Below are 13,695 nucleotides of genomic sequence, written 5' to 3' on the forward strand. Positions count from 1 at the left end.
TATTGTTGTGCAATTTTGTTAATCAATGAGCTACATTGCCTCAGAACCTTAATTAACCTAAATTGGTTTACGTTTGTCGCTTTGATTCATCATTGAATGTGAAAACAAAACTTTAAGAGACGAGGAAGTTTTAAAGAGTTTGGCAACCAACACTCTTGTCTCAGACGTAAAGCACCAGCTTCCAACACCCAGCCTGCAACTCAGCTTCCACTTCACCTCTTGCGACTTTCGACCAAAAATCCCTATTTCCCATAACAATCGTTCCGTAAACGATTATACACAACAAACCATACAACTTACAGGGACAATAACCATGAGGGAGCCTCTCTTCTCCTCTCACGCCACCACCAAGTACTCGCATCCCTCCTCACATTCATGTAGGAGATGAATCTCTCTTCTCTTCCTTTTACGCCCCAAGCACAAGATCTCATTTCTCTTTCTCTCTTGGTAGCAGAACAAAGGATAAGCTCTCCACACTCCAACCTAATTCACTCTCTCCACTTCTCTCATACCCAAAACCACCTCCCTCCTTCCTCCATTTCCCAAGACCCATCAAAGTGTCTCTTCTCTTTTCTTCCAGGGCAGGCGACGGTTGAGAGCAAAAAGGATCAAACCGCCCCTTTTAAAGATAACAAATAGGATTTTCCCCAAAATAGCTTAACTAGCTTAACCAAAACTAACTTAACTGAGAATATGTCAAAACCGCTGGTGTCGATCAACACTATACCTTAGATAAGGTCTCATAATCCTTCTTGTGGGGCAGCACGCCAAAGAAAAGAAAACAACATTTAGTTTTTTGGGACATTAACAAAGAACTTATAGCAAACGTGGGTTGGAGATTTATTAATGAGAAGGATAAGCTATGGGCTCGAGTGGTGAGGAGCAAGTTTAAAGTTGGCACCATTCAATATACTATGTGGACTGGTGTTAAGAGTAACTGGTTTTCAGCATGGAGAAGTGTAGGGGTTGGTTTGCAAGAGGTTATTTATCCAGGTCATATTTGGGTTATTGGTGATGGGAGAACTATCACCTTTTGGAAAGACAGATGGTTGTTGACGGATACACTTGCGGAGTGTGCTATGGGTGGTCTTCCACCTAAGAATGAGGCAGCGTTGGCACAAGACTTATGGGTGGATGGCGTAGGATGGGATATGGATCGCTTTACATATTCCCACACATAACTGCTTGGACCTAATGGCAATAGTGTTGGATAGTTTTACACAGGGGCGAAGGACATGCTTCATGGGGGCTGACTTTTGATGGTAAGTAGACTGTTAGCTCTGCTTATACCATGGTAACCTGGTATAATGCTCCAAGACCAAATATGTAAGAGTTTTTCAGTCGCATATGCGGAGCTGTGGTACCGGAAAGGGTACAAACCTTCCTATGGTTGGTGGGGAATCAAGCTCTTATGGTGAATGTTGAAAGACAGAGCAGACATTTATGTGATTTGAATGTTTGTATGGTTTGTAAGGGCAGAGTAGAGATAATTTTGCATGTTCTGCGTGATTGTCTAACTATGTCATGTGTGTGATTTAGACTGATCCCAAAACGGAAGAGAAATGTGTTTTTTGCTTAGTCCTTGCTGGAATGGCTTTATGATAATTCAGGAGACGAAGTGACTACAGAGGCCAGGCCATGGTCAATTACCTTTGCAATGATAGTCTGATGGGGTTAAAAGTGGCAGTGTGGAAATATCTTTGGAAAGAGGGGTAAATGCCGAGGTAGAGTCAGATTTCTCAAGGATCTAGCTCAGTAAGTGGCCACGACAAATCAGAGTTGTGAGGAGGGTAGTGTGACATCAGGTCGGGTAGAACGAAAGATAGCTTGGGTGCCACCAGGACCTGGTTGATTGAAAGTAAATACAGATGAGGCCTCTCATGGTAATCTAGGATTAGCCACAACAGGAGGTGTTATGCGTAATGAGATAGGTGAGTGGCAAGGTGGCTTGGCACTGAATATTGGGCGCTGTTCTGCTCCTTTGGCATAACGGTGGGGTGTTTATTACGGATTGTGCTTGGCTTGGCAGCAGCGAGCGACCCGGGTAGCTTTGGAGATTGACTCAAAAATGGTGGTGGGTTTTAAAAACGGCAAGGACAAGTGAGTAACATCTGCTGTTTTTCTTGATATGGTTGTGCCATGGCTATATTTCAATGGACTGGTTAGTCTGTATCTCTCACATGTATAGGAAACCTAATTTTCTAGCCAATGGATTAGCTGACTATGTATTCTCGTTACCGTTAGGTTTTTCATACTTTTGTTTCTGTTCCAGATGTAGTAGCGCCATTGTTAAGAGATATTCTTATTGGGTTTTCACACTCTCTAAGATTCCATTTGTAGTTCTTTTTGATACTTTAATGAATCACGGGAGGCCTTGGTCGCCCGATCTTCACTAATTTTTTTTTTAGCATGTTAAACAAATAGTTACATGCTAAAACTTATGAACAGCAAAGTCCAACATTCTATATTCATCAAATACTCTCCTAACAAAATTAGATTTCCTATACATGTGAGAGATATCTTCTATAATCATTTCGATTTTTCACTAGGACTAGATTTTCACCCGCGGTACACCATGGGATTAAATTATAAATTAATGTATTTTAAATAATAATTTTTAATTTATTTAGTTTCAAATTTCTAATTAATTAAATTTTATCTAATTAATTTATAATTTTGTTTAGAATGTTTTTTCTTCTTGTTACGTTTTATACAGTTTATAACCTAATTACATTAAATTTGTTATTAGATAGAATATAAAATTTTAAAACACTTAGTTTTGTTTTCTATAATTAAACACAGGTATATGCCTATATGGTATGTTAGTGTATACTTTTATCTGTATGCAATTTTTTTTTTTTTTGGAATATTAAGAATGTGTCGTAGTATGTGTAATATTTTGTAGTCCATATACTAAATAATTTATAAGTTAATTTTTTAAACTATGACTACAAATCTATAGTATAAGAAATAAAGTAATAGTTTTAGTGTTGTTTCTATAGTCCAAATCCGTCATACTAGGCGGATCACGTAACATGTTCAAAGATTTTTATTCCGTAAAAACTCATCATACGAAATCCGTGAAAGTAAAATATAGTATATGAAGCTAAAGTCACTTTTTATCAAATCAGTTTTTCAAAATTTTAAAGAACAATACCTCTTCACTCACATCATCATAAAATTAGGAAATAAAATCTGTATACATTTACAATTATGTTTGTTACCTTTTAAAACATTTATTTCTATTAAAAAATCAAATATAAGTAGAATTAATTTGTTTATTAAACTAATTATTTAATATTAATGGCATGCCTGTAAATAAGTGTCAACTTCATGATTTATTTTATAAATGTCTCCAAAAATGTATATATAGATACGGGATATCTTCCATCTGCGAGCATTAAATGCTACATCTTTGTGATATTTATATAATCAAATTATTGTTTAGCTGCCTACAACAAAATGTAGGGTTACTTTGTCCTAATTTACTTACCTATGAAAGAACTAATTTATTGATTATCATTATCCATTTTTTTCGTACGTGTATTAATATTTTAATCACCATTGATATTATATATATATATATATATATATATATATTATTTACAATTTGTTTACAAAAGTCATGTAATGTTAAATCGTCGATCACCAAAATTTTTGCTAAATATTTATCATTATTAATAATGTGGCCAATTTTAAAAAACAAACCTAAGCAATTATCCCGTAAATATAAGTATAAAATTTTTCTAAAAATACAGTATTTCATAATTTATCATTTAAAATATTATTTCGTACATATATTTGTGATTACATAGTTTCCTACATATTTTTGTTTTACACAATCGTATTTAAATTAGTTTAATTCGACACATTTGATATTAGTAGCGTTCAAAATTAAAATGAGAATTTAATCCATATGAAACTTCAGACTAATGATATTCTAGTTTTTATTAAAATTGATTCAGATTTTGTTCCGTCTACCTGTATGACAATATAATTTATCCATGTTATTTGAAATTTTTAATATGTTTAAATATTCATAATATTTTTTTATTTTATTAATTTTAGATATACTAGGTTTTGAACCCACGCTACCCGTTTGATATATTTTGATAAAAATTATATATGATTGATGATGGTAATAACATATTATCTCATAAAAAAAAATTAGTACTAAGGAAAAAAAAAATTTCAGATACACAATCTTTTGAAAAGATAAAAATCAGTTGTGTTATAAAATCAAATCTGATAAAAAAAATCATGAATTTAACTCGACGTCTAGGCGAGACAAATCAAACTGATGACCTCACATATCTTAAACCATTTCTTTGACCACCAGAAAAACGAAACAATTTTATAATCATGAATTTAACTCGTTTTCATATTTAATTGATCGCTACCACCTATGTTTTCGTGTTTTTTATTTAATGATTTCTTATTCTTCATATTATTTCTTGTCATTTTCATTGTCAAATTTTGTGGTAATTGTCATCGTTACTTTTATCATTTGGTTCTTCATTATACTCTTTTTCTTCTTCTTCTTCCTCGTCAACTTCTTCACATTCTTCCACTGAAAAACTTTTTTTTAATACTACCACACAACTTGTTAACCCATCAAACTCCAAGAACAAAATCATTTATTTTCCCATAAAATTTGTAAAATTCATGAAGACCAGCATAGTCAACACAATTATTGATAATTTTATCCATATACTTATTTGGTTTTAGATCCACGCGTTTAGAAACTTCTCAAACCAAAATCGTTACTTTGGTTTATAATATTTTAAAAACATAATAAAACATACTAATAATTATTTATTTAATATGAATCATATGATATATAGAAATATGAGTACACTATAAGAACATATTAACTATAAATAAATAATATCAATTATATTATATCATCAAATAATATCAACCGTATCATATTATCAGATAATTGTAACCTTATATAACAGTAACCGCTTGAACCGTAACCGTATTTAAACGTAATTGTTTAACCGTTTATTAAACGGTTCTGGTTAAGGTTTAAAAATTTTCATAACCGATGGTTAATAAACCGTCATCGTGACAACCGTAATTCTGGTCATGCCTATGTATAGCTAATAAAACATGTGTGTTTATCGTCCATCTTTCTTCTTTAAACCTCAAAATTTGACTCAAACATCAAATTAAGGTCTTGCGATGTCAATCCTTCTTCTTTAGACCCAAAAATAAAAAAAATTAATGAAAGAATATCAATTCATCTATAAAATCATACACAAAAATATGTTTTACAGCTCATAAGAAATAAAAAGCACAAATGTAGATAAATAAGATACTTTATGTTTTACATCAATATTTATAATATTTTAAACTTTTAAAAGGTTTCGAAATATAAAATTTGAACCTTTTAGAAAGTTTCAATATTTATAATATTTTAAACTTTTAAAATTTAAAACTTCTAATATTTGAAAACTTTTAAAAGCTAAGATCTTTTAAGAGTTTTAATATTTATAATATTTAATCTTTTAAAATTTTTAAATATTATAATAATTTTTTGAAACTTTTTACAGTTTTAATTTGATCAAATAAAAAACCATATCAAACCCAATAAAATTTTTAAACTTGGAAGCTTGATAAATCAAACTTTCCTGCTTATTCGTTGTTGGAAGCATATTAATCTTATTTATACTGGTTGTGAACCATTGTCAAAAAATTTCTAGGCGATGTGGGATATTGTGTATAGTTCTTTGATTTCCATAAATTTAAAATTTTCCTTTTTCTAAAAAATTCTGGAAATTTTAAAAATGTTAATGAATAACATGTCAAATCATGATAGATTGTTTAAAATAATTGTTAATATATAAAATTCTGGAGATTTTAGAAAATATTAATTAGTGACATGTCTTATCACTATTAGTTGTTTTAAATCCTAAGTGGACAGCCTTAGGAGCTTATAGCTCCTACTTTTTATTAGTATAGATTAGGTATAAATTTTGAATTTCTTAAGATTTTAAAATTTACTATATGTAGTAAAATTATACATTTAAAATAAAAATCTTGAATTAAATCGTATACAAACTTTAAAATTTGTATGCTTGTTAAGTTAAAGCTTCCTACTGATTTAAATTTGGGTTCATTTTGATCTATTTTATAATATGACTGTGAATCTTATATAACATTTTAGCCGGGGTGGACGTTAAACACACATAATTTTTTCGTTAATTAAGTATTAGATGTCCATTTAAAAAATGACAATATATGCCAAAAGAATTACATTTTTATAATTTTATGAAAATATATAATGAATCAAAAAAAAAATCTGAAACAAAGATGACAAGAGAATAATAATTTCAAATCTTAACAAAATATTTATATTATTAAATGTGATGGGATAATATATGAATAATTCTAATTTTAATTAATGTTAAAATCTTTTAATTGTGTTTGGTTATATGAATAATAGATATTTAATTGTAAATTTGGTTGGATACATAGATAAAAGTAATGGCTTTGAAAATTAAAATTTATTTCAAATTTGTATTCAAATATACTAGTATATATTCATTAAACCAAGTTTGACCAAAATCTATTTGAGTAAGAAAGATATCTGACACATCACATTATTCAGAAAATAAGTTTGACCAAATCTATTTTGAGTAAGTATTTATAGGTCTTTTTTATCTGCCGACTCAAAATGACTAATCGGAGAGGAAAGCTTATCCTGTAAGTTCTCTCAACCTCTCTCAATCTCAATCAATACTCTCAGATTAAAAATGATTTATATCAAAGTGTTTTATCAGTTTATAGTCCTTTTCCCAGTATATTTGTACATGAATTAGGGTTTTTTTTTTCTTTTTTTGCAATCATATTTAAGTAGTTCATTGGATTGATGTGTTTCCAGCTGTTGAATTTGGTTGAATCTGAGAATTGGTTTTCAAAATTTAGGGATCTCAGAAAGTTTAAAGATTTGTTAACTTTGGTTTTTTTTTTCTTTGGTCGCAATAATTTCTTTTGTTTTCTAAAACAAAAATTGCATATTGAATGTATAATCTAGCATGATTTATTGAATTGATCTTAAGCATCTTGCTGTGACTCCCAAAATTGATAAATTTAAATTTGAAATATTTTTTAGTCTCATGGCTTTATTGTGGAATTATATATATCTATATATACATTTTTGAGACATCTAGCAAATAAATTCTAGAGTTGCTACTTATTTACAAGGAATTCCATTATCATTAAATTTTAAATTAAAATTTTAAACTAATATTTTGGGCTAAACAAAAATTCTTAAAATATCTAATCAATCAATGACTAATTAGTAATTACAATATCTAATTAAATTAATTACAATATCTTAAATTAATTCTTTACTATCCTTATAACCAAACACAATTAAAAGATTTTGTTTGAAATATAAAATAATATTTTTAATTAAAATTATGATTTTTCTATCATCTTTGTTTGATTTATTTAGTTTACTTGCTTTAAATCATCATAAAATACATAAAATTAAAGTAACTAAATTTTTTTGCATTTTTTGTTATTTGGATTTTGAAAAACATGCATGTGTTACTTAAGCAAGGAAGAAAAATTATGTTTGGGTATGTAGCGGGATGAGTTTGTGTATTAATAAAAATTGAAAATTATATCATTAATTGCTAGTAAATCATCAGTTCATTATTTTGTTAATACCATCGACTTAGAATACTAGGCATATCTAATTGAGTTTATTAAATTACGATTATGTAAAATAAACAAGCAGTACTATGTTATATCATGGGTTATATTCTGAATTTAACAATTTAAACTGGTAAACCTAAATTTTTAAACTGGTAAACCTAAATAATATATAGATATAAGGGATATACATTTAAAAATTTACAAAACATTAGTCATATATATATATATATTTAATCTACTAAAAATTTATATTTATATTTTACTTTTAAAAATATAGTCCCGCGGTATACCGCGAGTTAAAATCTAATATATATATATATATATATATATATATATATATATATATGTGTGTGTGTATGTGTGTCTTTTTTTCCTTCTTTCAATTTGTTGATCCAAATGTATTGAGACATTATATTAATCTCGTGGCTTTAGGCTTTAGAAAACAATGTAACACAAACAAAAGAAATATAAATAGGGGTATGAAAATGATAAAAAAAAGTGACTGGAAAATATTAGGTTTTAAGAAAATTTTGACAAAACAAATTTTTCTACATCGTCTTGGTATGTTAATGGATCCTTAAAAGATCCATGAATTTGGAAACATGTGAGTTTATATGATGAATTTCTAAGGTGAAAGAAAGACTTTGGAGTTTCACGTTTTTTTTTTTTTTAATTCTGATTCTCAGTCTAGAAGTCAGGATTCGAGAGAGAGTGAATCAAGAAAGATTTGAAGATAAATATCAAAGACACAATGAAAAAGATTTGAAATTATACAGATCTGAATTTGATGTTCTTAATTTAAGAAAGAATTACTCAAATGTTATCCAAAAGTTGGTTTATTACTCATATCTATAAATTTTTTGAAAATTACTAGAATGTTTAGTGCCTTGGGTGTAATTACAAATTACCCCTTGGATTTTGTTTCTCGAATTTGAATAAAAAATTAAAAAAAAAAATACACATCAGCAAATTAAAATACACATCAGATATGATTTAACACAGTCATTAAGCAATTTTTTTTTAGATCGCAGTTTTTTTTTAGATCCACAGTTTTGTTTTCTTGTTTATATCAAAGAGAGGGAAAGTGAATAGGTTTTAACTGTTCACAAACCGCGAAAAAAAAAAAAATATCGAAACTCTCGTCGTCTCTTGTCGCCGGCGATACTCTGTTGTTGTCTACTCTCTTGCCGTTAATCTCCCGCCGTCATCTCTCGCCGTCATCTCTCACCGTCTTTACTCGTTCTCTCTATCTTCGTCGTCACACTCTCTTTCTTCGTCGTCGCTCTCTCTTTCTCTTCGTCTTCTTCGTCTTCGTCTATCCGGTATGTGTCGACTATTTAGTTTCGAGTTTTCCGGCTGAATGTGGGTTTTTTCGATGATTTACCGCTGATTGTCGCCGTTGTTAATGACGGCTGATTTGTTAGATCTATTCGATTCGATGGCTGATTTACTTTTTGTTTTATGTTGCGGCTCAGTTATTTTAGGGTTTATGGCTGATTTGTTAGATTTATTCGATTCGATGGCTGACTTACTGTTTGTTTTATTTTGCGGACGGATGAGTTGTGACTGAGATATTTTGTGCTTTAGATCTGAGTTATGTGTTTGTGGCTGAGTTATGTTATGCTTTATGTATGAGTTTGTTTTATGTTATGACTGATTTATGTTATGATTTACTTATGAACTATAACAGATGTCGATGGTGATTATTTCTTCTGAAGAACAAGCAAGGGATTACCCCCCAAGACTATACGCTAAAATAGAGTCTAGAGATATAAACACAAATTTCAGGATGAAAGAATTCCCTCAGATTAGGGAATCAATAGGACTGGATGCGTGGGATGAAACGAAGAAAGTACCAATTGGAATAATCTCTAAGCTAGTTGATAGCCAATTCGTCTGGTCTGGTAAGGTTGTTCATTTCCTACTATGTAACCAGTTAAGGGTACATAAGAAGGAGCTTTGGTTTGTGGTCGGCGGTCAACCTATCAGGTTTGGGTTGAATGAATTTCATTATCTGACGGGGTTAAACATAGACCCAATGCCTACTGAACAGTTTGAACTTGAAGAGGAACACAAAAAGTTCTTCCGACTTTTGAAAGTGCCTGGTGGGGCAGGTCCAGCGCTACTTGAACTCAGGGAAGCATCAAAAGTGTGCCGGGGATGGGTTAACCTTGATCATCGTAAATGGTTGGGGCTGTTGCTTCTTCAACACATTGGACTTTATGGTTTGCATCATAACTCTAGAATTCCATATGAAAGTGCCAAAAGAGTTTTTGATGATGAAGCAATAAAGACGTATCCGTGGGATCGGTCAGCATTTGAAGCTCTTGTTGATTCCATAAAGATGCTGAACCCTACAGGAAAGTCGTACACCCTTAGCGGGTTTACACCCGTGTTACAGGTTTGGGCGTATGAGTCCATCAAATGCTTTGGAGAACGGTTTGGGAATGCATCAGCTGAAGATGGTGGCATACCGATGCTTCAATGGGGTGGAAACCGTACACGTTCATCGCTGGAAACCGCAATTGCTGAAGAGATCAAAGCGCTTGGTGAGGTAAGGTTTATATCTGGTTGAGTGATTGTTTAGTAATGGATGAGTATGATTAGTTATGGCTGAGTTATTATTTAGTAACGGCTGAGTTATGTTTTAGTAATGGCTGATTTATGCTTTAATGTTGGCTGAGTTATGTTTTAGTAATGACTGATTTATGCTTTAGACTTGTCTGAGTTAAAACTTACTGATGGGTTTCATAATCTCTTATGTTACAGCTGCGTGTGATTAATATGGTTATGAAGGAAAATGGCTGCAAGCTATTTCATTCGTGGCCAGAAGAAGAAGACGACCCAGCAATCGATCGCCTGATCGAAGACATACATCTGAATACGTTTGTTAAAGGTTTTTGGGATGTTAAGGGGAGTGATAAGAAGAAAAAGAAAAACAAAGCTGAAGCAGTTGTTGAGTCTGAATCTCCTCCCGCAAAGAAGCGGAAAGTTCAGAAGATGAAAGTTTCCAACAGTCAAGAAACTAGTGAAGGAGTTGCACAGGAGAGGAAGAAGAAAGAAAAAAAGGTAAGTGAGGAGGAAGATGTTGGGGAAGATGAGTCGGTTAATACTATCTACGAATTGACCTCTAAGTTATACACAAGGTTTGACACCGTTGATAGGAACATTGAAAATGTATCGGCGAATTTGGAGAAGAAGATGGATGAAAGGATTGAAACCAGGCTTGGATCTTTTGAGACGGACCTCAAACAGATGAAAGAGCTCGTGCTTCCAAAGAGCACGACTGACCAGACTTTAAAAATGGGACAGGAACTAAATAACCTGGGACATGGACAGGAACTTCAGACATCAAAAGGTCCACCAAAAGTTCCGGTAATGTCTGGTTTATCTTTGTTTTATGGCTGATTTTTCAGAATGTTTAGGTTGAGTTATTATAATTTTAATTGCCTTCGCTATGATATACAGGAAAAGAACTCTTTGACTTCTCCTAAGAAGTCTCCAGATGCTAAGAAGTCTCCAGCTGCTAAGAAACCAGCTGATACGAAAACAGGGCCTTCCACGAGGAGAAATGCCAAAGAGTTAGAGGCGTCAGAGAAGGCCAAAGAGTTAGAGGCGGGAGAGAAGGTAATGTCTGGTTTATCTTTGTTTTATGGCTGATTTTTCAGAATGTTTAGGCTGAGTTATTATAATGTCTGATTTATCTTTGTTTTATGGCTGATTTTTCAGAATGTTTAGGCTGAGTTATTATAATTTTAATATACAGGAAAAGAACTATTTGACTTCTCCAGATGCTAAGAAGTCTCCAGCTACTAAGAGACCAGCTGATACGAAAACACGGCCTTCCACGAGGAGAAATGTTAAAGAGTTAGAGGCGGCAGAGGAGGCCAAAGAGTTAGAGGCGGCAGAGAAGGCCAAAGAAGTAGCTGCGTTAAAGAAGCCCAAAGAAGTAGCTGCGGCAAAGCAGGCTAAAGAAGTAGCTGCAGCTGGAGGTAGAGGTGGAGGTAGAGGTAGAGGTAGAGGTAGAGGTAGAGGTAGAGGTAGAGGTAGAGGTAGGGCGCCTAAAAATCCTACTGCTGCTGTTGTGGCTGCTGGTGTTAAGCCGTTGAAATTTGTACTACCTGGAGAAGCTGGTTCAGAAGCTGGTGCAGAAGCTGGTGCAGAAGATATTACAGACGAGTATTTTGCTGAAGCCGACTCACTTGAACCTGAATCTGAGGATGATGAGGAGGAAAAGATTAGGCTTGATAGAATTAAAGCTTTAAGGCTGGAGAGTGTTAAGCTGTCAGCGGATGGGAGTGCATTGAATACACAAGAAGATCATCCAAGCTGGATTTTCCCTAATATTGGAGACAACGGACTGACGTGCATGAGAAAGAACTGTTCACCTGGACCTGGAATATATGATCCTCTGGCACCTGTTGATCCGGTCAAGGTTCAGAAACTTTTGGAGTACTTAAAGAAAGCCGAGTATGACCCTTTAGACCCTTTTGCTTAACAAGTTAATAACAGCTTTTTAACATTATATTAACTTGTGTTTATTTGTTTGTTAGGAATATCCCGTTAGGCAAAGGCAGAATGGAAATTGAATTCTATAGGGTGCTAATCATCGAACGAAAGGACTGGCCAGTGAGGCCAGAAGAATATGGTAAATATGGGTGGCTTACTGATGAAGTAAGTTTATCCTAATGTCTTAGTTATTGTTGTCGTTGTCTGACTTATATTATATTATGGCTGCGTTGTTGTTTACTACTCAGTTTTCTGTTGTACAGCACTTGGGCGCGTTTATGAGAGTCCTTAGGTGTAGGTACAAACGAGATCCCTTCCCATTCCACAACAAACGCATTGCGTTTATAGACCCGTGGTTCACCAGTGAAATGGTTCACCATCATTATCCGATGTTCATGTCCGGACCCAAGTTTTTTACAATGACTGACAATTGTTATGAAGAATTAGTTAAAGGTTTGATTCCATCAGATGAACAAACTAATTTGAAGTGGATAGAAGATGTGGATCACCTGTATATTGCTCCACAAACTGGAGGCGATCACTGGGTGGCGCTGCACGTGGATCTCAACAGAAGGCATATTGATTGCTATGATAGCATCGTGGGACAAGTAACCGGAGAGAGTGAGCTTAGAATGCTGAATGCTTGTAGGGCGTTTACGCGGATGATTCCAGCAATGATGAACGCGAACGTTCCTCACGAAATTCGTACACCTACTTACAAAGAGTTTACCTTCAGGAGGAGGACAGTCTCCAAGGTCCCGCAAAACGTACAGAATGGTGACTGTGGCGTGTACGCTTTAAAGTTTATAGAATGTCTAGCGCTTGGTGTGTCTTTCGATGGAATCTGTGATCAAAACATCCAGGGTATACGTGTTAAATTGGCAGCAGAAATCTTCGATGAGTCACCTGATTTTATGAATCAGTTCACGTAAAAAACATTTGTATTTCTTTTGGTAGGTAGGACTTGCACTTGGATATGTAAAAAAACCTTTGGATTTCTTTTAGTAGGAATTGTACTTGGATATGTAAAAAAACATTTGGATTTCTTTTGGTAGGAATTGTACTTGGATATTGGAAAAATTTGGATTTCTTTTGGTAGGAATTGTACTTGGATAAGAAAGTCCTTTGTTTAGTATCTTTTCAATGTTACGGGTGAGTTATGTACTTCACATGGCTGAGTTATAATTAAATATTGAATATACATATATGTTATGGCTGAGTTATATATTTCGAACGGCTGAGTTATCTACTCCGTACGGATGAGTGAGTTATGGCTGAGTTATGTACTTTGTACGGCTTCGTTTAGTCTTTCATGCCGTGCCTTGATATTACTAAAAGTGTTGTTGGGGAAGCCCAAACAATAATCCTGTGCCTGCTCAGATCCACACGCGTAATGAATTTATAAAGTTAGTTTTTTCACAATATATTATACAAAATAATTAAAAAATTGAACTCAAAATTCGAATAAAAAATCTTAAAATTCCGACAAAGTGACTAAGTGATGGCTGAGTTATT

General features: G+C 32.9%; 1 protein-coding gene across 1 annotated transcript; it reads left to right on the top strand.

The window, feature by feature from the left end:
* Positions 1 to 8,328: 8,328 nt before the first annotated feature.
* Positions 8,329 to 13,310, top strand: LOC147948419 (uncharacterized). The gene is made up of 7 exons (XM_087481469.1): positions 8,329 to 8,993; positions 9,362 to 10,225; positions 10,441 to 11,046; positions 11,140 to 11,298; positions 11,438 to 12,141; positions 12,225 to 12,345; positions 12,444 to 13,310. Exons 2-7 carry the CDS (start codon positions 9,362 to 9,364, stop codon positions 13,110 to 13,112), a joined length of 3,123 nt encoding a protein of 1,040 aa, XP_087337595.1. The 5' UTR covers positions 8,329 to 8,993; the 3' UTR covers positions 13,113 to 13,310.
* The last annotated feature ends 385 nt before the right edge of the window (positions 13,311 to 13,695 follow it).

Source organism: Camelina sativa, chromosome 2, assembly GCF_030686135.1.
Source record: "Camelina sativa cultivar CO46 ecotype springtype chromosome 2, ASM3068613v1".
NCBI classification, from domain to species: domain Eukaryota; kingdom Viridiplantae; phylum Streptophyta; class Magnoliopsida; order Brassicales; family Brassicaceae; genus Camelina; species Camelina sativa.

Bases quoted from the DNA above. Each gene is read 5' to 3' on its own strand.
- LOC147948419 (XM_087481469.1), top strand. From the start codon at position 9,362: ATGTCGATGGTGATTATTTCTTCTGAAGAACAAGCAAGGGATTACCCC. The intron at 11,047-11,139 runs GTAATGTCTGGT...TATGATATACAG, and splicing joins AAGGTCCACCAAAAGTTCCG to GAAAAGAACTCTTTGACTTC. The intron at 12,346-12,443 runs GTAAGTTTATCC...TCTGTTGTACAG, and splicing joins ATGGGTGGCTTACTGATGAA to CACTTGGGCGCGTTTATGAG.